This window comes from Pleuronectes platessa, chromosome 19 (assembly GCF_947347685.1).
Source record: "Pleuronectes platessa chromosome 19, fPlePla1.1, whole genome shotgun sequence".
In the NCBI taxonomy this organism is placed as follows: Eukaryota; Metazoa; Chordata; class Actinopteri; order Pleuronectiformes; family Pleuronectidae; genus Pleuronectes; species Pleuronectes platessa.
The window spans coordinates 21,158,045-21,184,261 of NC_070644.1; the positions used below are offsets into that span (position 1 = coordinate 21,158,045).

Consider the following 26,217-nt stretch of genomic DNA (forward strand, 5'->3'; position numbering starts at 1 on the left):
TCTTCTCACTTTATAACGTCAGTAAACATGAAGGAGTTTCTGTCTCAGTCTCTAGTTTCAAGTTCAAACAGCTGATGTTCCTTTAGTGAATTTTGATAATTCAGAGTCAAACAGACCATAAAGCACCGAATGTGTTTGTGTGTGTGTGTGGGGGGGGGGGGGTGGTACCACAATGTGATTGACAGCTAGCACTGTCCAATGAGTGTAGGTAGGTGCTGAACACTGTGACAAACTGAGGCAGAAACTCACAAACCAACGAGACGGTTGATATTTGAATCCTCAACACAAACTGGAGTCTGTGTACAACATGAATATTATTATTATTATTGTATCTGTGTTGTCAATCAATCAATCAAAGGGAGTCAATCAATCAATCAAAGGGATAGTTCACCAAACACTTCACAAGTGACTGAGTATTTAGCTTCTTTTGGTTTATTTCAGAAATATCAAGTTTATAAAACGGTCGTGATCACAGCTCGTTTACTGTTTATAACATAACAACACATACACATCACAAAACAAGATGGCTGCCGAGTGGCAGGACCTGAGAACACTTGAAGTCAACAGCTTATCTGGAAATGAGCCTCTTTGTGTTTTCTACCTTTATCGTCTCAATCTACGTTCTCTATCATCACAGGCACTGAAGTTAACCATGGCCCCCTAGTGGCAGGTCAGGCAATTAACTATTCTTCTGGAATGTATTGAAGAAAAATTTAACAAACTTGATTTAATCACATTTATGTAACAAAGGCTGCACACCATCAAACTAGATCGGCAGTGAACTGTTAAAGGTTCAGTTCGTAGGATTTGGCGACATCTAGTGGTGAGGATGCACATTACAACACACTGGAAATGTGTCAGAGTCGGGACCAAGGCACATGAGATCACAGGTCAGCTGACGGCTCTAGACGTCGTAGATGTCGACGTGGGATCCGGAGACGTACTGGTCCTCCAGCAGCAGCTTCATCATCTTGGTGCAGGACTCGTCGCAGGTGAGCACCCCCCCCCTGAGCGAACATGTCTGAGAGAGACTTCCTGAGGTCGGGATCAGCTGTTCTGGATCTGGCCAACGTGAACATGTCAGTGTCCAGAGGTCCTGAGAACAGAGGATCTGCTTCAGCACAGGAGTTGATCCATTCAGCACATATCAGCGTGTTTTATAGAAATGAGAACCAACCTGGAGAGTAGCTGAGCACCCGGACGTCCGGCTCCTCCTCCGCCAGCACCCGGAACATCATGTCCCGAGCCGCCTTGCCGGTGCAGTACAGCACCCAGGAGCAGTGAGGCTTCAGGGCGCAGAGCGACGTGATGTTCACCACGCTGCGCCTCAGGCCCGGGCGCCGGGGACACGCCTCCAGGACGCCGGCCGTCAGGCACAGGGAGGAGCTCACATTGAAGGACAGGTAGGAGTCCACCTCCGCCATGTTGGTGAAGCTTCTCATGTAACGGGAGACATCACCTATAGAGCCTGTGAGGAGAGGGAGGGGAGGAGGAGAGGAGGAGGAGGAGATAGGAGAGGAGAGGAGAGGAGGAGGGGGGGAGAGGAGGAGGGGAGAGGAGAGAAGAGGAGAGAAGAGGAGAGGAGAGAAGGGGAGGAGGAGGAGGAGATGAGGGGAGGGGAGGGGAGGGGAGGAGGAGAGGAGGAGGAGGGGAGAGGAGAGGAGAGGAGATAGGAGGAGTCAGTGGAGAGGAGATGGGAGGAGTCAGTGGAGCGGAAGGACAGAAACATCTTCAACAAACATCTCGTTAACGTCTTCAGTTTGCTAACATAGAGGAGGTCTATACTGCAGCCAGCCACCAGGGGGCTAAGAGACGTCACTTTCAGCTGTCATGTTGATTGTGTTCTGTGTCACGTGTTCTGTGTTCACTCCTCAGGTCAAAGTCCTGGTTCTGATCCAATCATTGACCAGTTTGACCTTTGCTGTGTCCTCAAGCTGCTGGGACAGAGACCTCTGGTGGATTCTAACGTCTTTCTTTACTCTTTTCATTTGTGACTGACGGATGTTCCCCCGGGCTGCCTTGCTCAATGCCATGAAACCTGGCTTTTATTTTGAAATGCGTACAGGAAGAGTTGTTTACATTTATCTTCGCTTTTCGAACTTTAAGTCACAACATCTGGAAGAAATAAGTAAAAAAGTAACTGAACTGATGAAAGATTGAAATAACATCGCTCATGTTAACTAGCAGGTTAAACTAACTAGACTTTACTATCGTTACGTTTCCGCAGCACGTTATTACTGATGTGTTAAACTGTTTGAACCTTTTCATCTCTTCCGTTATAATAAACTATATAATACATCTTTATTAAACTGGGATCATCAGATGAGTGGTTGAAGTAGATGTACAGTTGTGTATAAGTACTGAGTAGTACTGAGTAGTACTTGTTACCAGTAGAACTGACTCCTGGCTCTCACCTGCATTATTAACCAGCAGCACGTGATCCATGTCCTCAGTGAAGGATGTCCTCACGGTGTCCAGCAGCTCCTTCAGCCCGTCACTGAGGGACAGGTCCACCGGGACGCAGTGCACCCGGAGGCCGCCTCCACCTGCAGCCGCCCCGGTCACCTCCGCGGCCGCAGCCCGGAGCTCGTCCCCGGATCGAGCCGCCAGGACGAGCGCGGATCCCGGCTTCAGCAGCTCGGACACGCGCCTCGCCACGACCCGGCCGAAGCCCCTGGACGCGCCGGTGATGATGCACAGAGCCCGGCCGAGATCCGTGCGCGTACCTGAGGAGGACATGGTGCTTCAGAGGGCGCGTGCGTGTGAGCGTGCGTGAGAGAAATGTCCGATACGGAATTTGTTCTTCACGGCTTCTTCCTGCGGTTTAAATACACGTGTTGATTTGTCGCCACCTGTCGGTTACACCATTTATTGTATAGTTTTGTATTTGTAGAATCTAATGTGTTGATTGTTCTGAAAAAAATCTAAAACTAATTCATATCTAATTTAAATATTTAATATAATCTTTAAGATTTCCCAAAGAAATATGAAGCGAACACTTTATAAACCTCCATAAGTGTAATAATATCTATATGATGTTATTTCTACCTCAGGTGAATCATCCACAGTTCATCATTTCAATCATTTATTTACCGTGTGAGTAAAATACATTTCACACATGAGCAAGTTCACGTGAGTTCACACCTGACAGATTTCCATATGTCCCAGTTCTCCACCAGAGCCTGAACGCAGCTGGAAGCTCCACATGCACATGTAACCTGACACGCGCACACGCATTTAACATCCCGTGAATAATCAGAACACATGTCGCATGTATTTTAGGAAACTTTCCAACAGTGAAATGAACAAATGAGAGAAGTTAAAATCACAAAATTCAAGTTTTAAATCTGTAAAGAAAACCTCGAGTTTCCAACATTCAGACACAAATGTTCACAAACACTCATTTAAATGTTTTGTGGAGTATAGAACTGGGTTTATCACAAATATATTCAATTTGTATCGTTCTTGTAAATATTCCCTCTCAGAAGGTATTAATTGATGAATCTCATATTTCTGTATTTTTGTTGTTGCATGTTGTGAACTCTCTTTATAGTGAGCAGAGGTTAGTGACTGATGTCAGAGTGTGGAGGCCTCTTGTCATTTCATCTGAGGATAAAAAACATTTCTCTGAACTGTATAAAAGCTGTTTTCAGACACAATTTATGAAATAAGTTGGTTTAAGTTCTTGTAACAGAGACACACACAGGACATTTCATTCACTCTTTATTTCACTCAAGTTGTAATTAACAAAATACTAAAACAACTGTTGTCACAAAAGTCGTGAATCTCATGTGTCTCCATAATGAAACGAGACTTTAACATGTATTAAACATCATATCAGTCAAATCTAGAGTCAAACAACTGTGTTGGTAAAAAGTTCAGCAGGTCTCTGGAAAATGTAAAGACTCACATACGTTTGTATTTCTAGATCAATGAAAGAGTTTCTAACGCTGAGACATTCAAACGTCTAATAAACTAATAACCACAATATTATTATTCAACAAAATAAAAAGTCTGATTTTAAATCAGATTATGAATCTCTGGGTGACAGAATGATAAACGTTTTTTGAATTTATAATTTCCTCAAAAGTGAATCACTTTGTGAGCAGTTCACTTCACCTGCACTTACACATCAGGGTCATATAGAGAGAGATTTTTAAACATTTAATTGAGTTGTAAACATGAGAAATAGAAACTACCGGATCTATTTGAAACACATGACAGAAGCATAACTCAAAGGATGATGGAGGAATGTTAACAACACAAACACGAGGACTGGTTCAGACGATGTCATCACGTGGTTCAGCGCCACCCAGTGGACGGAGGGTTTCATCATATCGATCCCTTTGTTTCTCACCAACTCACAAACTCTCACATCATCAAGTTCCAGCTTTGTGTAACTTTCTTCCTCGTGTCCTCTGATCGGCTGCACTGCACTACACTGCCCCCCCCCCCACCACTTCTAACAGAACTGCTCTGTTTCGCTTGTTTCGGAAACGTTCAGAAGATCTGCACAACACGGATGAAATGAAGGCAGAGAACGAACAGAAGGTTCTGTAAGTTTCCATATTAACGCTGAGCATGAATGAAGGGAACCAGCTGCAGGACGTGTGGACGTGTGGACAGACGGGACAGACGGGACAGAGTCTGGACTACATGTGGGACTCGCTGTGAGCACGTTTATCATTTTCTAAATCACTATCCTGGGAGATGAGCTTGTACGGTTTCTTCCTCTCCTTCTCCTCCAGCACCGAGTTGCCCATCTCCACGTCTTTGCAGCGGAGCTCGTGCCGGGACAGGAACTCCACGATGCCGGCGCCGATCGAGTCCCCCAGGACGTTGGTGGTGGTGCGCAGACGATCCCTGCGTCCCGACAGGAAACAGAAGTTCACTAATGTCACATGATTGAGTTAAAGTATCAAACCTCTGCAGTGAGAGACACTGAGACGTCTCCTTCTTCATAAAGAAAACAATCAGAGACTTGTGTAAACGCTGGTCTCATGGTTCTGTTCCTGATTGGTTCTCATCAGTCACATGACTCGACTAACACTTCCTGTCAGTAACAGTTCCACCTCGTCTACTTCCTGTTTAGGTCACATGACCAGTGGATGTGAATGGTCATGTGACGTGTGTTATCAGGTGCGTCCGTGTGGACGGACCAAAGGTCACAGGAAGGAGCTGGACCTGGTTTGACCCGTTCACACCTGGTGTCAACGAGCGTCCTGAGCACAGGTGTGAACCAGCGACTGTGAAGAAGGTGACATGTTGCTCTCTAAGTTATTTACATGATGAGTTTATTTCTCAGGCCTTTTGTTTCCCACCAGCTGCTGAAGGTTCTGAGGTTCTGGACCAGGAGCGACCCTCTGACCTGTGTGAAGATCGGTGTCTGTCAGTCACGTGATTGACAGGAGAGAAGCCACGTGATTGACAGGAGGAACTGGTGTCAGCTGCTGGTTCCAGTTCCTTCAGCTCCGAGAGCAGATGAGCAGGAGCCATGAACACAGGCCTCTCCCACTCGCTCCATCCCAGTTAAAGGAGGGAACGCTGGTTTCTTCCTATTACCCCAGTTAGCGGAGTCCTTTCTGAGGAAGGGTATTCTAATTGAAATGATTAATTTGGGAAACCTAATTATGTTTCTATGTAAAACTCATTGCAAAAAATATTCAATACGAAAGTGAAGATGTGGAACAAGACTCGGGGGAAACACAAGTGTGTCACTCGGTGGTCGCAGATCCACAACTTTCAGCTACAGACACACAACGTGTGTGTTCACAGGCTCATGATGTCACACTCACAGAAACCAATCGACTGCGATGATGAGAGTGATGTCATCAGTCGGGAGTCCGACAGAGGTCAGGACGATGACCATGGTGACCAGGCCGGCCTGGGGGATCCCGGCGGCTCCGATGCTCGCGGCTGTCGCTGTGATGCTGAACCACAACAACCGATCAGAGCTTCATCACCTGCAGCTTCACATATTACACATTCTTCTTACCTTATTGTGAGGATCTGACCAAAGTTCATCTCCATGTTGTTAACCTGAGCAATAAAGATGGCCGCCAGAGCTTCGTACAGCGCGGTCCCGTCCATGTTGATGGTGGCGCCCACCGGCAGCACGAAGCGTGTGATTCTCTTGTCGATCTTGTTGTTCTCCTCCAGACATTTGAAGGTGACGGGCAGAGTGGCTGAGCTGAGGGACGAGAACCAAGAGCGCCTCAGGGAAATGATTTAGTGAAATTATGACATTTTTTAGCTTGAACTGTTTCTTAAAGCTCCGTAAAGATTTGTAGTGACTGAAGTTTAACTACATATCACATCATCAAGACGTATGAGGCTCTGATCCGGAGGCTACGTCCACACGAGCCGATCAGGAAGTGAACGTCTGTCTCGTCGTGTCCACTCGTCTCAGCCCGGAGCCGGCGGCTCGTTGAAACATCCATAAAGATTTGACCTTCCTCTGCAGAGGACTCACTCTGTCGCCTCTTCGTCAACGAGCAGCGGGAGGTGCATGCGGAGAATATCCAGCTAGCCTTTTATTTTAGCTGTTAGCTCTGGTTCTATATTAGAATTACTGACGCCACATTTCCTGTTATCATTTTGTGAATAATAAAGCGTTAACTGGTCGACCGGTGCAAGCTTCACTCTGTGATCCCAGCTGATCACAGGTCTGTTTGTCTCAGGGCTGGACTCACCTGGAGGACGTCCCCAGGGCCGTGACCAGCGCCTGCAGCAGCCCAGCGATGAAGATGAAGGGGTTCTGCCGAGTGATGACAAAGTACAGAGTGGGAAGGATCAGCACGCCGTGGATCAGTAGGCCGATGATGACCGTGATGGTGTACATGCCCAGCTGGCCTCCCATCTGGGTCAGGTCGTCCATCTCCACGATCTTTCCTGCGATGAGGAACAGGATACCAACCGGGCAATACCTGAGAGGGGGGGGGGGGGGGGGGGGGTTACTGAAGACGTGGCGGTTCCATTTGTTTGACAAACTTTCCTGAAAGTCTCACCACATGATGATGGCCACCAGGCGCATGATCGCCTCGTTGAGGCTGTCGAAGAAGTCCCTGAGGACCTGGCCCTGCTCCTTCATGTTGCCGATGATCAGCCCGAAGCACATGGAGAAGACCACCAGCCCGAGGGCGTTGACCCCGTTCACCTGGCCCGGCACCGGGATCACCTCCTCCCGGGTGAACTCCATGACCTCCTGGCTGCCATTGGTGGAGTTGAAGAGGCTGTCGTTCACCGTCACGGTCACATGGACAACTCGCTTCCCGTACTTGGTTTTGAACTGGAGAATCAAGGCAGAGAGGTTAAACCAGTTTGGTGAGGATGAAACCATTTGGATTGGGGCTTTCCTGTTTCCAGTTGCAGGCTCCCAGTCTACATGCAGAGGGGGGGCAGGTTTGTTGGAGACTCTAAATGGATTGTGAATGGTTACTGGTTTGTTCCTGGACGTTGACCCTGTGACCTTTCGCCCACTGCAGGCCGGGTTAGGTCCAGACGCCCGTGAGCAGAATAGATAACAGATGGTTAACAGGCAGGAAATCATTCACACTGTGAAATGAGTGAAGAGGCTGATATGAGGTCAGACCTCAGACTGAGTGAAGGTACATGTGAAGCTCACCTGCTGGGTGCAGGCTTGGACCAGGTTCGGTGGAAACATGTTCCTGAAAAGAGAGAGAGACGAGACTGAGGGACGATCTGGGACTTTGAGAACATCGCTGCGTCCTCTGTGCTTCCTACCTGATCAGATCTAAGAAGGCGTCAACTGGACTGACTTGCTCAATCTTCTGCTGCTTTCCAAACTCTTCTTTGGATCCTTTTCCTGGATGGATGATGAGGACGATGATGATGCCGACGAAGACTGCGATGAAGGTCGTGGTCATGTAGTAGATCACGGCTCTCATGCCCATCTTCCCCGAGGCTTTGCTGTCTAAAGCTGCCATTCCTAACGGACAGAGGGCGAGTTGTCACAAAACAACAAATCACAAAACAACAAATCACAAAACAACAAATCACAAAACAACAAATCACAAAACAACAAATCTTTCTGTCAGCATTTACTTCCTGTTAACAGATCGTATCTGTCCAATCAGTGACAAGCCTCGTCAATGTGTTTTCGGTGAAATGTTAATGACGTGATTTTAAGTGTGAGTTTGAGTGTAGCGGCTGAAAGACTCACAAGTCCTAATGTAGAGTTTCATGTGTTGTACCTGTTATTAGACTGGAAACCAGTAAGGGCAGCACCAGCATCTGAAGCATCCTCATCAGCAGCTCTCCAGGGAAGGAGAAGTACTTCACTTCTCGATAGGTCATCTTGTAAGGTCGCAGCGCAAACCCCAGAACGACACCTGCACCAAGGACCTGATCTCAACATGTGCAGCAACACAACTCTGACGGAACGACAACAGAAACCATGGAACTCACCCACAACCACTGCCCCCACGGTGAAGAGCACGAAGGCGTTCTTCTTCAGGAAAGCCTGGACGTCCTCTTTAGAGACCTCCTCCACTTTCCTCTTGGCCTTCATGGTGCGGATGTGAACTCCTTCCCTGAATCGCTGCATCCTCTGGGAAACCAGAATATGACCGTTAAAGAAAACTGAGGAGGAACTCGGCAGCAGGTCGGAAAACAGAAGGAACAGATTGTGTATGTAGGAGCCAGGTTTCAAAGCATCAACCCTCCAACTAGTGGACGACCCGCTCTACCTCCTGAGGCACAGTTATACATTCAGTTAAGTCACTTTTATTTACTGACATTTCAGTTTCTTCCAATCAATGCAAAGAGCTTCATGGACAGTTTCTCAGCCGGGCCTGTGGAGTTCAGACCGTGATGCGTCCTGTTCACGCTGAGATGATGAACCCGATCCAGGACCTTCAGCTATGAAGGTTTAACAAGAACATGAATTCAGCTACAGAACAGAACTCCAGGTGTCATCACGTACCTCTTCAGGTTGAACTTCGCTCTGCAGGAAACTCTGTGGACGCTCGACCCGAGAAGCAGCTGCAGGGTCCTGCTGGAGTCAGGAGGACGGAGATGGAGATGGAGAACTCAGAGTGTCCAGGACAGAGTGATCTCCTGCTCCTACACTGTGAATGGAAGAGAAGGGAGGGGAGACATCCAGAGGAGAGACAGAGAGGGAGGGGGGAGACTGAGAGGACCAATTAGAAAGTGGTTGTCCCAGAATGAGACTGTTAACCCTGTGACACAGTTTCAGGAAGAATCCAGATGCATGAGAAACTTTGTTGAGCGTTTTTATGAAAATCGTCATATTTGCATTTGGAATAAAAATCTAAAACTCGATCTCACTTTAATCTCTTCCTCTCTTCATTTATTCTCTTAATCGTTCTTTACTTTTTATTCCTTTTATTCTGTGATTGGTTTCATGGAGTGTGTACATGTGGAGACTCACATTGAAACAAGTGAAAGTGATACACATCATCTCCCCGGGGAAGTGTTATAGTTTAAGGGAATTCCACAGAGTGAGTGACACCACAATTAGCTGAAAAAAGTGGAACTGTAATAAGTGACCTCACTGTATGGAAACATATTCCCTGGTGATGTGGAATATAATTAGAGGAGAGAACTCCTCTAACCAGGTCACATTCTCCTCACAAACACCGTCCCCTGGTTTCGGTCTCAGTGGAGGAAACCATCTCATGAGCTGATTGGTGTCGGAACGTTTTGAGGATTTTTCTTTAGTTTAGAACTTTGAGTTTATTTCTGCCTGGAGTTGATGAGTTGATGAGCTGCATGAAGATAAAAGTTTATAATCCCAATTATCAGATTCTTTATGAAACAATCCAGTTCATCAGCTCCAGACACTGATGAGAGAAACAGTTTCTGTCACAGGTCGTTTGTCGTGTGAATAAATGATTTCACATAACTTCATTTTAACGTATTTATTGATTAACTGACTCCTCAGTTCCTGAGACGAGTCATCATCTGGAGCAAATGTGTGAATGTGTTTTAATCCCTGTGGATTTGTACAGTTTGATAATCATTTCTATATTATTGTTCTGTTTATTTTTAACTCTTATACTGATATGAACCAATGAGTCTGAAATAAAGTTCAGCTAAACAATAAGAACAACAGTCATTTGTAGAAGTTAACTGAAAATTCACTTTTGTTTTGTTTCAAATCATTTCCGTGTCACTTTGGAATGAAACTTGACAAACAGACTTGTCGAGGCGAAGCTGGTATTTCTGCAGGAGCCTAGAAACCTGTTCCATGGCCGCGGGTCACAAGTCAGACTTTGCTTCTTCTCACAGACTGGACGTTAACACGTGATGTCCACAGACTGCTCTGCTGCAAATTCATAATAAACCTTCAAATAATCAAACAACACAAACCACTGAACGAGCAGAGGAGCCGGTCTGAGTTGGACCCAGTGACTCCCAGCACATGTGATGTGGTTCAGTTCAGAGTAAATCCTGCAGGATTACAGGCCACGTCAGCCCACGAGGTTTCCTGAGGTTCACATTTAAGTCGTCTAAGAACCTAAGCTGTTGTTTGTCTGTGCTCGTTATAATTCCCTTTATTTAAAAAACAGTTCAGCTCCGAACAACAAATCAAACAAATGTACAAATGAAAAAAAAAAAAAAAGTGTCTTTCTCCTTCAGGTTATTCCACCACAGCTCATTGTAGATAAACGCTCAGGTCTGATTGGATGTGTTTGGATGTTCTGACCCCTGCTGGCGTCACATTTCTAAATTAATGATGTGATTTATTAATATAATTTTTTCCCATTGTTTCCTGAGCCTGTGAACGCACCAGCGTCACCACTCTGACGTCAGACACGTGGCCAATGAGATTCACCCACACGTACGTACGTAGCGTAACAACGTTCCGCTCTGCGTCGTATTCACGATCATTGCTTCGCTCGGCCCGCGCGTGTGAAGAGTCGAGGCCTCGCGGAGAGAGACGGAGCCTCGGTGTTTCCTGAGCGGTGACAGCGGCCGCAGAGCGTGGTAGGCGGGCTGCTCTCTCAGGACCTGTGGGCGAGCTGCTGGCTGCTTTCAGCTCTGAAACCTCGGCTGGTCAACGGTCCGAGCGTCTGACAGCGGACACCGAGAGGGTTACCTACCTACTTAGTTAGTTAGTTAGTTAGTTACTTAGTTAGTTAATCAGTTAGTTAATCAGTTAGTTAGTAAGTTAGAGAACCAGTTAAACTCCCGCTGCAGGCGAGGCTCCACCCGGGGACGGACCTCCCCCAGCGGGTCACCTCGGAGCCGGGGAGGGGCTCTGGAGGAGCACGGTGACCTTCCAGCAGCTGGACACCGAACGGACCAGAACTGACCCCTGACATGTCGGTGCCCAGCCGGGACCAGCGCCTGTGAGCGGACACCTTGTGGACCTCATGCCCGTCGGGATGGCTCGTCGCTCGGCGGTGAGCCTGGTGGGACTCGGGGCTCGGACCGTCGGGCAGCTGCTGTCCGGAGGCTCCGCTCGGCTCCTCCGCACCTCAGCCGCCAACCCTTCACCCTCACCCGGGTTCAAGCCGGAGAAAGTGGCGGTGGTGACGAAGACCACCCGGTACGAGTTCGAGCAGCAGCGGTACCAGTACGCGGGTCTGTCCGAGGAGGACCTGACACAGCTGGTAGGACCACCGGCACTGTTCGAGCCCCCAGGCTGTGAGACAGAGACACACACAGAGAGAGAGACACACACACACAGAGAGAGAGACACACACTGAGAGAGGGACACACTGAGAGAGGGACAGACAGAGAGAGAGACACACTGACAGAGGGACAGACAGAGACAGAGAGACACACACAGAGAGAGAGACACACACACTGAGACACACACTGACAGAGAGGGACAGAGAGACAGAGAGGGACACACAGACAGAGACACACACAGAAAGAGAGACAGAGAGACACACTGAGAGACACACACACTGACAGAGGGACAGACAGAGAGGGACACACAGAGACAGAGAGAGGGACACACACACTGACAGAGACACACACAGAGAGAGGGAGAGAGAGAGGGACACACACACTGACAGAGAGAGGGACACACAGACACACACTATTTACCTTTCTGAGTTTTGCTGTGTGTGTCTTATTTTTATAAATGTGCAGTTTTTAGAGAAACTTGTGAGAATAAAGAAACAAATGCAAAGTTAAGTTCTTTTAAAAAGACACAAGTGTGTTTACACATGTACACACTCATGGTGTGATATTCACACAGTGAAGTTACACACAGGACGAGGAGCTACACAATCATCACCAACATGGAGTTCCTTCTGCTCTGAGGAACGTTCACACCTGACGTTCACACCTCAGAGTCTGAAGCTCTGAGGTGTGAACGAGTCCCGTCATGTGACCTTAACAACCTGTGACCTTTGACCTGTGTTCTGCAGCTGGCGATGAAGGGCTCCAGCTACACTGGTCTGCAGGAGAGACACAACATCCACACCAACAACGTGGAGCACATTGTGAAGAGCCTCCGGTCAGAGCACAGTCGCACACTTTGCTGCTTCACAGATGCGACACAGTTGTTTAATTGAAGTGTTGTCGTTTGCAGGAAGGAAGGAATGGACGTCCGGGTGGTGAAGAGAGGAGAGTACGACGAGGAGGTCGTCCGATGGGCCGACGCCATCATCTCGGCCGGAGGTCAGACTTCCTGTTTGCGTAGTTTTTGATGGTTGTTGCTCGAGGTCAGAGGTCAGGGCGGACGTGTGCACATCTGTTCTGCGCTGTTTGTTCTGCAGAACAACAGATTCCAGGTCAGCGTTCTCGTGCTCTTTGTTAGAAGGTGTGAATCTTATTGTTTGTGTCACAGGCCGGACTTCAACTTATTTAACCGAGGGGCCAAAGAGTCGCGTGAACAAAGCTTCACACAACAGAAACACACACAATACAAGTCCTCTTATTGCAGTTTGTTTTGTCAGGTGATGGGACAATGCTACTGGTGGCCAGTAAGGTTCTGAGCAAGAACAAACCAGTGGTGGGAGTGAACACTGACCCTGAGAGGTAAAGCTGTGAGCGCTGAGTGTGTTGGATTGTTTCACAGAACACAGTTGTGTATCTCTCTAACGTTCCCCTCTGTGTGTGTCTCCCTGAAGGTCAGAAGGTCACCTGTGTCTGCCGGTCCGTTTCACTCGGGCCTTCCCAGAGGCTCTGGAGAAACTCTGTCGTGGTGAGTTCAGGTGCGTATTTATCCAACGGTGATCTGAGTGCTCTGTCTGACGCACAACACCAACACACACATTCTCCTGTCACGCACACGTTCCTCAGTCACATGACCAGTTACTCCACACGCGTATTAAGTTCAGAAAGAATTCACAAATCTATTTTTATTTTCTCACTTTAAGTCAACTTTATATTTAATTCTTAATTTTTATTAAAGTTTATTATGAACATGTTGGAAGAGGAAACTCTCACATGGAGACTTTTATTATGAGTTTAATATATTAATCGTGTCAGGAACAATAGTTAACATATGAAATGAGTCAGTCACTGACGTCCCCTCTGAGGACGCAGCCCTCACGGTCTGTCCTCTGTCCAGGTGGCTCTGGCGTCAGAGGATTCGTGTGCACTTGGAAGGAACGGGAATCAACCCCACGCCGCTGGATCTGCACGAGCAGCAGCTGAGCCTGGAGCAGCACAGCCGAGCCCACCGCATCGCCATGGACGGACAGCACAGTACGTCCCCTCAGCGTCCCTCTGTCCAACACGTGGACATGAGCAATCAGTTGTCCGACAGTTGGATCACTGGTAATCCTGAACTGGTTTTTGTTCTTCCACTAATCTGATCAGTTTTCTCAGAGACAGGGTCGCTGCACCAGAGCTCCTCCAAGCCCAGTCTCCTCCCCATCAGGAGCCTGAACGAGATCTTCATTGGAGAGTCTCTGTCCTCCAGGTACCTCCATGTCTGAACCGCTCATTCACCCCCAGCCCCTTCCCCCCCGCCCTGCTCCTCATCAGTGGAATCTCTGTCCCACCAGGTCGAAGTTAAAACCCGTCAAACACCGTGTTAACCTCTTGCTCCATAGGGCTTCCTACTATGAGATCTCTGTGGACGACGGCCCGTGGGAGAAGCAGAAGAGCTCCGGCCTCAGCATCTGCACAGGAACCGGATCCAAAGCCTGGTAAACACGGGTCCCCCCCCTCTCAGCTCCATGTGGAGTTAACTAGACCCTGAGCACACAGCAGCGTCTCAGCTGATTGCTAACATGGAGGAACATGGAGGAACATGGGAACCGTCCATGTGTAGGGAGGTCTTCACATTGATCCTGAAGAAGGTGTTAGATCTTTGGTCCATCTTTGTTTACTGTAGTGAAACCAGGAAACACTTTGTTTACATCTGTCACTAACCCACTGGTTTGTTGTTCAGAACATTCAGAACCTTTAAAACACCTGAAGAACCAAAGAACCAGAGTTAGCACTCAACCAGCATTTCAGAGGATTTGTTGCTGTTGCTCAGAAAGTCTTTTTAAAAGTCATCAAACATCTGCAGCTACAGGAATAAAGATTCTCCAGGTGTTAGTCTGCACCGGTCCTCAGCTGCTTCATGATCTTCTGTCTTCTGTCCTCAGGTCGTACAACATCAACAAACTGACTGAACAGGCTGTGGAGGAGCTGTTAACGATCGGTGCGTGTCTGTGTGAGTGTGTGAGTGTGTGTGTGTCTGTGTGTCTCTGTGTGTGTGAGTGTGTGTGTGGAGGATCAAGTCTGAAGTAAACCAGGTTGCTCTCTGAAAATGTTCCATCTGTAACTGATCAGTGAAATGTTTGATTTCAGGAAAGTCTCTCTCAGGTCTCGATATCCCACTTAATCGAGAATTCGTGGAAAAGGGTGAGTTGATGGTCCTGGTATCCACTTCCTGTTTGTGTGTCTGCGTGTTGTGACCCAGACGTGTGTGTGTGTTCAGTCACTGACGGATACAACGAGTCGCTGGTGTTCGGGCCGGACGACAGACGCTTGTTCTACAGCATCAGGGAGCCCATCGTCAACCGGGTGTTCTCCAGCAGCCGGCAGAGAGGCTTCGCTCACAAGTGAGTGATCCAGATCCACTCAGTCCTCCTCCACGTGTCTCAGGCTGCTCTGAATTACTCTCAGAAATCAGAAGTGTAAACTAAAAGAAAAGTTCTATCTCATAATCATAAAGTGTACAACACAAACCCAGAGTTTTCAGACTGGAACGAGACCAGTTCACACCAGTCTGGTTCAAGACCTCCACAAACAGGCTTGAAGAAGTTCAGACTTCCTGTCCTGATGTCTCCGCTTCCTGTCTCCACTTCCTGTCTCCGCCCCTCAGGGTGTGCGTCCGCTCTCGCTGCTGGGACGCCTGCATGGTCGTGGACGGAGGGACATCGTTCGAGTTCAATGACGGCGCCATCGCTACAATCAGCATGAGTGAGGAAGACCAGCTCCGGACCGTGGTTCTGGAAAACTGAGCCGTGTTAGAACAGGTGACGCCTGGCCACCAGGTCAAAGGTCAAAGGGAAGAAGCGGGTTTTAGCTTTTAGCTCCACACGTGTTTCTATTTTTATACCTGACGAAAAGGTATCAATGTTTCTAATGTGTGATTTGGGCTTTTTCTCCAGATCAGATAAATTGAAATCGTTTTTTCCTCCTTAAGATTTAATAAATTCATCCCAACATCAGGATGTAATCATCGATGATTCATCGTGCAGAGACGAGCGGCTTGTTCACAAATTACTAAACTATGATCTGTTCAAAGACTCAGAGATGAAAGAGGACGAGCAGCAGAGACGTGAAGACGCTGATCTGAGACCATCCAGCGTCTCCTCCTGAAAACAGATCTTTAGAAAGAACTCGCAAACACTGAACAGGAGTTTTTGATGCCGATATTGATTATTTTATCTTACAAGATTTTTTCTTCAAACCAAATAGAAAATAGAAAATATCATTTAGGTAAAATACGAACAGAATGTAAAATATGATATTGACAAACGTGGACACTGACGTCTGTGGAAGAATCATCGGATAAATAACAGAATAATTTCCTTAATAGATCCCATATTTTCCAATATCAGTATTTTGACGAGTTGGAAATGGTGAATTTCTTTGGGACCATTTCCTCCAGCGGATGAATCCACATCACTTAGTTTTTACCAGAGGAGAAAGATCAGAAGAATTATGTGAAGTGAGCACAGTGGTTGATTGTTAAGTTTGTTATTGACCTAAGATATTTTTGGAATAAAGGGTTTATAGGATTTATATTTTATAGCTGTGGGTGCTGAAAAGAAAAAGCATTAAATGCACTAAAAACTGAGTTTGGGGCCTTTTTCTACATTTAGGTCAAAAGTTTGTTTTGAAAACTTCAAACTAGAAAAAAAGATTTTGGGAATGTTCCTGAGCAAACACTTCTGAACGTGAAGACACTAAAGAGTTTGAGTTGTTTGAAGCTGTCATGTCACTGATGCATCTTGTGACACGTGCGGTCGACTCCTGTGTCTTGAACAAAATGATCATTAAATTGTTAAATGCATCGTGTGTCATTCTGTTTATCAGATAGTTGTCTCCATTATTTGTGTGTTTGTGTGAGACGGTCAAGTTGAAACTTTTTACAAACAGTTACATTTATGTTTTATGAGGAATGAGAACAGAAGGTTTTTGTGATTCAGTGATTTACTTCAAATGAACAGTTTACAAGTTCAAACTTTCATTGATTTCACTGCAGGAGTTTTGAATGAAATGGTAAAGTGGAACAAATCTCCACTGACATAATGAGATGATCTAAAATCCCCTGGAGGGTGAAACGTTATGAAAGATCAAACAGCTACAACAGTGAGCATCATTAAGAAGATCCACAGATCAAACATTAAAAACTATCTGATCAACTGCTCCTGATGACATCACATGAACTCGTCTGAGGCTCAACTGTCCCCAACTTTCATAAAACATTCTGTTAATTCATTAAAACACCAACGGGTCAACGTTCTGGATGAAGGCGTCTCCCCCGGCGTGGTCAGCGCCGTGGTCCAGTCTGTGACCTTTGACCCGTTAACGTCGGGCTGGACTTCCTGTGTGTGGACGTCCTGCTGCGTCCCTCTGACCCCGAGGACCTGATCACTGCGGCCTGAACCTCAGCCGACACAAGCTGCTCCACATGGTGCGCTCGCTGAGGGCGCCGGGCAGCCGGCTGCTGGGCGTGGGCCGGGCCACGCTGGAGAACGGCCGGGAGTTGATGCTGACGCGCGGCAGCTCCTTCTTCAGAGACGGCAGGTGGCCGTCGAGGACCAGGCCGAACACGTCCAGGAGGCCGAGCAGGGGGAACGTCTTCCCCAGGTCCCTGCAGGACGGACACAGGTTAGATTCTGGTTCTCAGCTCGCTGACTCAGTGGGGGGGGGAACTCACGTGAGCGCGGCGAGGTGAATGTGGTAGCAGCGACTCAGGGACAGATGCAGCAGACGCTTGAGCTGAGCGAGCACCGGGAAGACGTCGGCCATCAGCAGGGTGCTGTCACTGGAACACAGAGACTCAATCAGACACGGATCCAGAAGTTCAACCACAAAGGAGACGGCAAATCAATGTTAAAGATTTGATTAGTTTGTTAACATGAACAGGAACCAGCAGAATAACACAGGTGGAGTGTCTGTGTCACGAGGTGAACCATCTGATTCTATTCAAAGTGAATCAATGCAGATTTGATTGTTTTAAAAACACGTGGAACCGAAGAATCGATCCTTCTGAAGGAGCTGATGGAGCTGATGGAGCGCAGGAATCAGCCGGACCTCGATATCACCACGACACGAGTCCACAGGACGCCATCACCACAACATGGTGGCTCCACGTGGAGTCGGAGGTTTGAGCTCTTACCTTAAATCTAAAGTGTGAATTTGAGGACATCTCCCAACCAGCACCTTCACATCTGTTGAGAAATATACAAGTGAGGTCAGACCTCAGAACATGTGACCACTGTGTCGTCATGACACAGAAAACAAGTCCAAAGATTCACATTCTGAGGTCGAGCTCGTTCACTCACCGTCGAGCGAGAGACTCTCTCTGTAACCACTGAGGTTGAGCTGCGTGAGGCTGGAGCCCAGGTTCCTCACCACGCTCTTCACGTGATCACTGGTGAACTCGCACCACGACACGTTCAGCTGCTCCAGCCTGAAGGAGAGAACACGTGACGTTAATACACACAGAGCTGACGTGTCATCAGGGTTTCACAGAGCGCGAGCCGCTGACCTGCAGCAGGAGGTCAACATGTCGGCCAGAGCGGCAGCAGAGACGCCAGAGCAGCCGCTCAGGTTGAGCTGCAGCAGGTTCACGTTCACCGCCAGAGAGCTGAGGGACAAAGAGCAGGTCAGAACCCCTCACTGTCAGGGGGAGGAGCTACACACAACACACTGATGACCGGCTCCAGGCCCGATGTGCAACCGAGGCAAACAGTCATTAGAGAGTTTCATTAACTACAGACAGACAAACATCTCCTCTGCAGTGGTTTTAACATCAGACACTGAAATGAGGCCTCAGAGGAGGAGCGAGGCCTGAGACGAGGAGCGAGGCTGAGAGGAGGAGCGGGGCTGAGAGGAGGAGAGAGGCCTGAGAGGAGGAGCGAGGCTGAGAGGAGGAGAGAGGCCTGAGAGGAGGAGCGAGTCCTGAGAGGAGGAGCGAGGCCAGAGAGGAGGAGAGAGGCCTGAGAGGAGGAGAGAGGCCTGAGAGGAGGAGAGAGGCCTGAGAGGAGGAGCGAGGCCTGAGAGGAGGAGCGGGGCCTGAGAGGAGGAGAGAGGCCTGAGAGGAGGAGAGAGGCCTGAGGGGAGGAGCGAGGCCTGAGAGGAGGAGCGAGGCCTGAGAGGAGGAGCGAGGCCTGAGAGGAGGAGCGAGGCCTGAGAGGAGGAGCGGGGCCTGAGAGGAGGAGAGAGGCCCCAGAGGAGGAGAGAGGCCTGAGAGGAGGAGAGAGGCCTGAGAGGAGGAGCGAGGCCTGAGAGGAGGAGCGAGGCCTGAGAGGAGGAGCGGGGCCTGAGAGGAGGAGAGAGGCCCCAGAGGAGGAGAGAGGCCTGAGAGGAGGAGCGGGGCCTGAGAGGAGGAGAGAGGCCTGAGAGGAGGAGAGAGGCCTGAGAGGAGGAGAGAGGCCTGAGAGGAGGAGCGAGGCCTCAGAGGAGGAGCGGGGCCTGAGGGGAGGAGCGAGGCCTGAGAGGAGGAGCGAGGCCTGAGAGGAGGAGCGAGGCCTGAGAGGAGGAGCGGGGCCTGAGAGGAGGAGAGAGGCCTGAGAGGAGGAGAGAGGCCTGAGGGGAGGAGCGAGGCCTGAGAGGAGGAGCGAGGCCTGAGAGGAGGAGCGAGGCCTGAGAGGAGGAGCGAGGCCTGAGAGGAGGAGCGGGGCCTGAGAGGAGGAGAGAGGCCCCAGAGGAGGAGAGAGGCCTGAGAGGAGGAGAGAGGCCTGAGAGGAGGAGCGAGGCCTGAGAGGAGGAGCGAGGCCTGAGAGGAGGAGCGGGGCCTGAGAGGAGGAGAGAGGCCCCAGAGGAGGAGAGAGGCCTGAGAGGAGGAGCGGGGCCTGAGAGGAGGAGAGAGGCCTGAGAGGAGGAGAGAGGCCTGAGAGGAGGAGAGAGGCCTGAGAGGAGGAGCGGGGCCTGAGAGGAGGAGAGAGGCCTGAGAGGAGGAGAGAGGCCTGAGACGAGGAGCGGGGCCTGAGAGGAGGAGCGGGGCCTGAGAGGAGGAGAGAGGCCTGAGACGAGGAGAGAGGCCTGAGAGGAGGAGAGAGGCCTGAGAGGAGGAGAGAGGCCTGAGGGGAGGAGCGAGGCCTCAGAGGAGGAGCGAGGCCTGAGGGGAGGAGCGAGGCCTGAGAGGAGGAGCGGGGCCTGAGAGGAGGAGAGAGGCCTCAGAGGAGGAGCGAGGCCTGAGAGGAGGAGAGAGGCCTCAGAGGAGGAGAGAGGCCTGAGAGGAGGAGCGGGGCCTGAGAGGAGGAGCGGGGCCTGAGAGGAGGAGAGAGGCCTCAGAGGAGGAGAGAGAGCTGAGAGGAGGAGCGGGGCCTGAGAGGAGGAGCGAGGCCTCAGAGGAGGAGAGAGAGCTGAGAGGAGGAGAGAGGCCTGAGAGGAGAAGCGAGGCCTGAGAGGAGGAGCGAGGCCTGAGAGGAGGAGCGAGGCCTGAGAGGAGGAGCGAGGCCTGAGAGGAGGAGCGAGGCCTCAGAGGAGGAGCGAGGCCTGAGAGGAGGAGCGAGGCCTGAGAGGAGGAGCGAGGCCTGAGAGGAGGAGCGAGGCCTGAGAGGAGGAGCGAGGCCTGAGAGGAGGAGGGGAGGTCTTACCTGATGATGGCGTCTGAGAGCTGCAGCCCCTCCAGACTCAGATACTCCAACCTCCTGCACCGACACACGATGCTCTCCAGAGCCGAGGTGGGGATGACGGAGCTGGACAGGTCCAACTGGACGATCTGCAGGGGGCTGAACCAGGGAGGAGACGGGAAGGAGACATTAACACCAGGTTGTCCTACGTCCTGTAAGACACTTCATTAGCAGCGGGGGGGAGGCAGATGTAATCTGGAGCAGTAAAGACCTTAGAAGGAAGATGTGTGAAAACAGAGATGAAGCTGCAGCATTAATGGAATTAAACTTTTAACAGCCTCATAAAACTATTCATAATGAATTTCACGGTGCGTTAACGACCCGTGAACCAGGACATTCAGTTGGTAGCAACTGATGTCAAGAAGACAGAGGAACAAACAGGACGTGTTGGACCAATAGGAAACCAGGACCGAGCGTCTCTGTCTGCTGGACGCACCCGGAGGCCGTGAAGACGAGATCTTCCACGAAGGAGCGAGGGCAGCGCAGCCTGCGGACGCCGGCGTCCAGAACCTGCTGCAGAGCCGAGCCCACGTGGGTCAGCCCCTCCAGGTCCACGCTGTGCCACAGGGACTCGTCAAACCTGCGTCACAGAGACATCGAGGGGACGGGTTACTACACAGTAGTGACACAGCATGGAGACAACGTCTGGACGTGTTGTGTAGTCAGTGTTTGTCGACTTCCACACATCGTCCTGCACATTTTACCAGGAGGCTGCAGGAGAAGATCCAGGAAGTGACTCTGACATTTACATTCTCACTCTGGAAGACGTCAGAAGGAGTCTGGAGATCAGTTTGGCTCTTTGCTGCAGATGGAGCAGAACCTGAGACTCACACTAGTCGGTGCCAGCGCTTGCAGACCGTGGACATCCGGAGCAGCTCCTGCAGAGGGAGGAAGAGGAGGATCTTGAGAAGCAGCTCGTCTGGTAAATGGTCCCACGAAACTCCTGTTGAGGAGAAAGACGAAGGTTACGAGCTGCTGCCACCAGAGGAGAAGGAAGAGGAGGAGGAGGAGGAGGAGGAGGAGAAGAGCTTCAGTCTCAGGACGTCATCAGCAGGTGTGAACGGGCTCATAGGTTCCTCACCTGATGAAGACTCCTTCTTCCTCCTCGACCTGCGAGCCAGGACGAAGGCTCCACACTCGTTCTCTTTGTCTCTGCTGCAGAGCCGCTGCAGCTTGTGTCGGGGGGAGCACAGCTGGATGAGCTCTGTGGGGGTGCACTCTGCCTCCAGGCCCTCGCTCGCTCCACATCTGGACCGGCGCTTGATCGTCCTCTGACACAACATGGAGCCCTGGAGACTGAGGCAGGGCAGGTCCTGCAGAGGCATGCTGGGAAAAAAGACTCACACGTTGAACACCTCGGGATGAAAACTGTGGAGAGGACACACACTGTGTACCACACAAACACACACCCAGTAACAGACACACACACACACGTTCATCATATCTAAGGTTTAAATAAAGTTCCATTTGAACCCGTGTTGGTCGCAGCCTCAGTTCGCTGCGCGGGAACGAGGCTCGGACCCGAGGCCTGGATCACATGAACGCGCGGTATCATCGATCACTTGTGTTATTAGAGTAAAGCTGTTTCCGGTTGGACGAGCAGAGAGTAAGTAAACAAACAAACAAACAAACAAACAAACAAACAGACAGACAGAGTGTGATGACGGGGGAGAAGATGAAGAGTGTTAGCTTCCTGTTAGCTTCCTGTTAGCTCCCCTACAGAAACCTGGTCTGAGATCAGCTCCTCACGCTCACGGCTCATTCACCGTCACACTGACCGGCTGTGACGCTGCTCGCTACCGTACCTGTCTGTGGACATGTCCCCGGTCTCACGACGTGTCCCCGGTCTCACGACGTGTCCCCGAGTCCTCCACCGGGTTCTGTTCCCGGGACTTTAAACCAAGGCGCGCTGCGTGTCCGCGTCACTAAAGTGTGAGCACGTCGTGCGTCTGACGTCACATCCTCTTAAAGCGGCATGGCCCAAATTGTTTATGTTCACAGCTGTTTTTATTATAAACTGTTAATATAAAGATAATTATTATAAACTGTTAATATAAAGATAATTATTATAAACTGTTAATATAAAGATAATTATTATAAACTGTTAATATAAAGATAATTATTATAAACTGTTAATATAAAGATAATTATTATAAACTGTTTATACAAAGATCATTATTATAACTGTTTATATGAAGGTTCCTACTGACACTGTACATACAGGTGGAGCTTGATGGGAGGACTGATAGTTATGGACTGACAATACTTCACTTTTATAATCTTTCTTTCTTTCATCAATAACTTTAATATTTTGCTATCAATATTGTACAAGTAAATGTACAAATAATAGAATTGTCCCCTGTGTCAAACAGTTAATATGTTAAAACAGTGAGTGTGTTTTGAATCAATTTATTATATTCTATACAATTATTTTGTTATAACTAGATTCATATAAATGTATTATTTATATAATAACTAGATTCATATAAATTATAACCTGACTGTTTTTGGTATAAACATTATAATATAAATCAAAATCTGTTTATGATGACCACATCAGTCTTAATAATAAAAGTCTCAGACCGGAAGTGTAGTTTCGCGTCTGTTGACGGAAGCCGGCGAAGGGGCGGAGTCTGAGTCCAACGACAGAAGGTGGAACATCGGATCATCCGCAACAAACAGGTTCGATTATTTATCACGTCTGTGTTATTCCACTGGTTTTTAATGGAAGATGAAGAATTATCTTTATTATCTTTATATTTATCATCTGTATCATCTTTATTCTCTGGATTCTCTTTATCATATTAAATATATATCTCATCTTAATTCTAGTTATTCTCTTTATTCTCTTTACTCTCGTCATTATCATTCTTCTCCTTATTTTCGTTATTCTCTGTAGCATCTTTATTCTCCTCATCATCGTCCCCCCCCTCCTCTTCCTCCTCCTCTTCCTCCTCCCCAGTCCGGTCTCGTCTTGACATCGACCGTGTTTTAATGTGGGTAGAACCCGGGGAGCAGGTCCGGTGCTGGTTCGGAGCCGGTCCGGAGCCGGTCCGGGGCTGGTCCGTGTGTCCGGGCCGAGGGAGGCTGCTCCGGGCCTGTAGCTCAGCCATCTTCCCCTCGTCCACACCGAGAACCGCGACATTAAACGCAGCATCACGCCTCGTGTGTGTGTGTGTGTGTGTGTGTGTGTGTGTGTGTGTGTGTGTGTGTGTGTGTGTGTGTGTGTGTGTGTGTGTGTGTTCCTCTGATGCTGGAACAAAGAAATCAATGTTTGTGTTCCATGTTTTTACATTTAAATATGAACCATTTATAGAATATGAATCTCCTCCAAACCTCAGCAGCAGTGAAAGAGACGTTCAATTAACCAATGAGATCAGAGGAGATGAAAGTTCAACAGCAGCTGCTTCATTTACTGTATTTACTGTCCGCTCGACGTCACTCACTGTGTAGAACTGTACCTGAAACCTGTCTTCTGTGTGCTGACCAGCAGGGGGCGACTCCTCTGGTAGTTTCTATAGACGTCTATAGAAAGTGACTCTTCTTCTCACTTTCTAACGTCTTCTAGTTTCTGTCTCAGTCTCTAGTTTCAAGTCTTCTTCAAACAGCTGATGTTCATTTAGTGAATTATGATCATTTAGAGTCAAACAGACCATAAAGCACCGGATGTATTTGGGGGGGGGGGGGATACCACCATGTGATTGACAGCTAGTACCGTCCAATGGGTGCAGGGGGGCGTGTCGGCTGCTTCCTTCATGTGTAGCTAACGTGATTTAGTGGTTTTGCAGGTCGCTGCCTGTAGCCTGTTGCACTCGGACACCAGGGAGTCATCTGCATGAAAACAGATTTCATGTTCTGCTTGATGAAATGAATTCTGTTGTTATGAATAACTGTGGTTCTGTGGAATCAGGAGCATTATGTGAAGAAGTAAGATGCTGAGGTTCAGATTGACCTGACGATCACTGAGTGTTGACACATGACTCACGTGATGCTTCTCTCTTCACTCAGATTATATCTGTAAAGATGGAAATGGATATCAGTGGAGTGTCCAGGACTCGTGTCTCCATCTGTCCAGCAGCTGAGATCAAGAACACATTGAAGCCGGAGGCCGAGCGCCCTCGCTGCGCCAGCACGCCATGTTCCCCCATCAGAGGGACGGTAGCAGGATACCAGATCCTGCACATGGACTCAAACTACCTGGTGGGCTTCACCACGGGCGAGGAGCTGCTCAAGCTGGCCCACCAGTGGTCAGAGGTCCCTCCAGAGAAGGGCTCTGTGTCGGAAGCTGTGACCAGCCCCACCAAGAGCGCCGCCCTCCAGGCCGGGGACCTGGGCGTCCACCGATCAGCTCGACTCTTCAAGGGGAAGAGCCGCTACTTCCAACCCTACGACATCCCGGCTGCCAACGGGCGCCGGCGGAGGAGGATGCCCAGCTCGAGCGACACCTTCCTCAGGTCCCTGGCTCATGGGGAACCGGGCAGGAGTCTGCGTGCTCCACTACCTCTGTGTCTGCTCAAGGGCACGGGGGCTCAGTCCAAGTCCCTGGACTACCTCAACCTGGACAGGATCAGTATCAAGGAGTCCTCGGACACGGAGGTGCTGCAGGTCCAGCTGCAGCACCTCACCCTGCGAGGGGAGCGCGTGTTCACCCGCAACAAGACATGAGACTCAGCCCAGGCTTTTCTCAGGCGTCCCCCCCCCCCCAGGGTTTAGGTGCTATTTCCACCTCGGCTTGTTTGTACTCTGATTATTTACAGTTCTTTAAGAAGTCGGTTAATCTTGTTATATTATTAACTGGGGATTTTACCTCGTACACATAGAGTCATGAAGAAGGTCCTCCAGTTAGTCCTCACATTGTAACGAGGTTGAAAAATGTGAATCATATAAACTTAGCAATAACTAGTGAACCTATTTATTGGCAGTGTTGTGTGTTTGTGACGCACTCGGCTGAGAAGAGCACATACACACAGGATCAGCTTCAAACTGCACCGTTCTGATCCGGCCAATCAGAGCGTCTCCCTGCGACGCATGTTGATGGAGGTTTTGTGATTTTCTGTTTATGCAGACGAGTGTGAATTTAGCAGGATGATCATTCTAATATGTTGCTTATTTATTTATTGCTCTTTTACGCTGTTGGTTAATATCAGTGTGATTTCAAACTTTATATTCGTCATCAAAGTGGAAAAAAACTGAGTGATGCTCCATTTAAATCTGTTTAGTAAAGGTGAGGTTATTAAAGTATCCGAATACTAATACATGACATTTATAATTATTATAATTATTCCCTCTGTCCACATGTTTCAATCCAGTTGTTCCTTCATTTGTTAAATATATTTCAGTCTCTGCTTTCTTTGACTTCACTTGATGGCACGAGACACGTGTTAGAGATGATGTTATATTACGTCCTCGGCTCCTCGGACCACGACTCCATGTTCCGCTCCGTCTCGATGGAGAATCCGTCTTCAGAGACTGAATTTAATATTTGATCCCCAAAAGATGGCCGTGGGTTTTCCCTTTGTGTCTTACAGCTGGTCAGTGGAGTTAACTGCTGCTGAGTTCAAGTGACATGTTGTGACTTTAAATCTGAGTCCATGTAGAGCGCCGCCCGTGCGTCCTTCGTCCATGTAGAGCGACGCCCGGACATCCTGCGTCCATGTAGAGCGCCACCGGGGCATCCTTCGTCCATGTAGAGCGCCACCGGGGCATCCTTCGTCCATGTAGAGCGCCGCCCGTGCACCGTGCGTCCATGTAGAGCGCCGCCCGGGCGTCCTTGGTCCATGTAGAGCGCCGCCCGGGCGTCCTTTGTCCATGTAGAGCGCCGCCCGGACGTCCTGCGTCCATGTAGAGCGATGCCCGGGCGTCCTGCGTCCATATAGAGCGCCGCCCGGGCGTCCTTGGTCCATGTAGAGCGCCGCCCGGACGTCCTGCGTCCATGTAGAGCGATGCCCGGGCGTCCTTG

The 26,217-nt window shown here is 49.3% G+C and overlaps 5 protein-coding genes across 8 annotated transcripts; 2 read left to right on the plus strand and 3 right to left on the minus strand.

Moving 5' to 3' along the window:
- Positions 1-410: 410 nt before the first annotated feature.
- Positions 411-2,739, minus strand: spra (sepiapterin reductase a). The gene is given in 4 exon segments (XM_053411201.1): positions 411-1,006; positions 1,008-1,096; positions 1,178-1,468; positions 2,415-2,739. Coding segments are annotated over 4 exon segments (807 nt in total). The 3' UTR covers positions 411-904.
- Positions 2,740-4,479: 1,740 nt separating this feature from the next.
- On the minus strand, positions 4,480-10,550 carry LOC128424781 (excitatory amino acid transporter 1). Its single transcript, XM_053411171.1, has 10 exons — positions 8,945-10,550; positions 8,428-8,569; positions 8,214-8,351; positions 7,744-7,948; positions 7,625-7,667; positions 7,008-7,288; positions 6,693-6,926; positions 5,996-6,190; positions 5,796-5,930; positions 4,480-4,863 (listed from the first exon to the last, which is right to left on the minus strand). Exons 2-10 carry the CDS (start codon positions 8,564-8,566, stop codon positions 4,653-4,655), a joined length of 1,581 nt encoding a protein of 526 aa, XP_053267146.1. The 5' UTR covers positions 8,567-8,569; positions 8,945-10,550; the 3' UTR covers positions 4,480-4,652.
- A 795-nt stretch (positions 10,551-11,345) lies between these two features.
- On the plus strand, positions 11,346-16,489 carry nadk2 (NAD kinase 2, mitochondrial). 4 transcript variants are annotated; one of them, XM_053411174.1, is made up of 12 exons: positions 11,346-11,600; positions 12,369-12,457; positions 12,533-12,621; positions 12,900-12,981; positions 13,074-13,157; positions 13,517-13,653; positions 13,768-13,870; positions 13,956-14,099; positions 14,547-14,602; positions 14,752-14,805; positions 14,882-15,005; positions 15,269-16,489. In XM_053411174.1, the coding sequence occupies exons 1-12, from the start codon at positions 11,361-11,363 to the stop codon at positions 15,405-15,407; spliced, it is 1,341 nt and encodes a 446-aa protein (XP_053267149.1). In that variant the 5' UTR covers positions 11,346-11,360; the 3' UTR covers positions 15,408-16,489. The 4 variants fall into 4 exon arrangements, with proteins under 4 accessions (XP_053267149.1, XP_053267151.1, XP_053267150.1 ...); XM_053411176.1 differs by having other exon boundaries at positions 14,004-14,099; XM_053411175.1 differs by having other exon boundaries at positions 13,777-13,870.
- On the minus strand, positions 15,966-22,191 carry skp2 (S-phase kinase-associated protein 2, E3 ubiquitin protein ligase). Its single transcript, XM_053411184.1, has 10 exons — positions 22,064-22,191; positions 21,340-21,584; positions 21,090-21,201; positions 20,695-20,838; positions 20,223-20,357; positions 18,170-18,268; positions 17,964-18,091; positions 17,798-17,849; positions 17,336-17,443; positions 15,966-17,269 (listed from the first exon to the last, which is right to left on the minus strand). The coding sequence occupies exons 1-10, from the start codon at positions 22,075-22,077 to the stop codon at positions 17,047-17,049; spliced, it is 1,260 nt and encodes a 419-aa protein (XP_053267159.1). The 5' UTR covers positions 22,078-22,191; the 3' UTR covers positions 15,966-17,046.
- A 682-nt stretch (positions 22,192-22,873) lies between these two features.
- On the plus strand, positions 22,874-25,891 carry macir (macrophage immunometabolism regulator). The gene is made up of 2 exons (XM_053411206.1): positions 22,874-22,940; positions 24,267-25,891. The coding sequence occupies exon 2, from the start codon at positions 24,282-24,284 to the stop codon at positions 24,921-24,923; it is 642 nt and encodes a 213-aa protein (XP_053267181.1). The 5' UTR covers positions 22,874-22,940; positions 24,267-24,281; the 3' UTR covers positions 24,924-25,891.
- Positions 25,892-26,217: the final 326 nt, after the last annotated feature.

What these genes read in the sequence shown, in the direction of transcription:
- skp2 (XM_053411184.1), bottom strand. An exon ending in CTCGTCTTCACGGCCTCCGG is followed by an intron (nt 20,358 to 20,694) that starts GTGCGTCCAGCA and finishes TCCCTGGTTCAG; the next exon opens with CCCCCTGCAGATCGTCCAGT. An exon ending in ATTCACCTCGCCGCGCTCAC is followed by an intron (nt 17,270 to 17,335) that starts GTGAGTTCCCCC and finishes TCCGTCCTGCAG; the next exon opens with GGACCTGGGGAAGACGTTCC.
- macir (XM_053411206.1), top strand. Translation starts at nt 24,282, where the DNA reads ATGGAAATGGATATCAGTGGAGTGTCCAGGACTCGTGTCTCCATCTGT.
- LOC128424781 (XM_053411171.1), bottom strand. Translation starts at nt 8,566, where the DNA reads ATGCAGCGATTCAGGGAAGGAGTTCACATCCGCACCATGAAGGCCAAG. An exon ending in TCCAAGCCTGCACCCAGCAG is followed by an intron (nt 7,289 to 7,624) that starts GTGAGCTTCACA and finishes TTGATTCTCCAG; the next exon opens with TTCAAAACCAAGTACGGGAA. An exon ending in GGTCAGATCCTCACAATAAG is followed by an intron (nt 5,931 to 5,995) that starts GTAAGAAGAATG and finishes GTTGTGGTTCAG; the next exon opens with CATCACAGCGACAGCCGCGA.
- nadk2 (XM_053411174.1), top strand. Translation starts at nt 11,361, where the DNA reads ATGCCCGTCGGGATGGCTCGTCGCTCGGCGGTGAGCCTGGTGGGACTC. An exon ending in CGCCATGGACGGACAGCACA is followed by an intron (nt 13,654 to 13,767) that starts GTACGTCCCCTC and finishes TAATCTGATCAG; the next exon opens with TTTTCTCAGAGACAGGGTCG. An exon ending in TCGAGAATTCGTGGAAAAGG is followed by an intron (nt 14,806 to 14,881) that starts GTGAGTTGATGG and finishes GTGTGTGTTCAG; the next exon opens with TCACTGACGGATACAACGAG.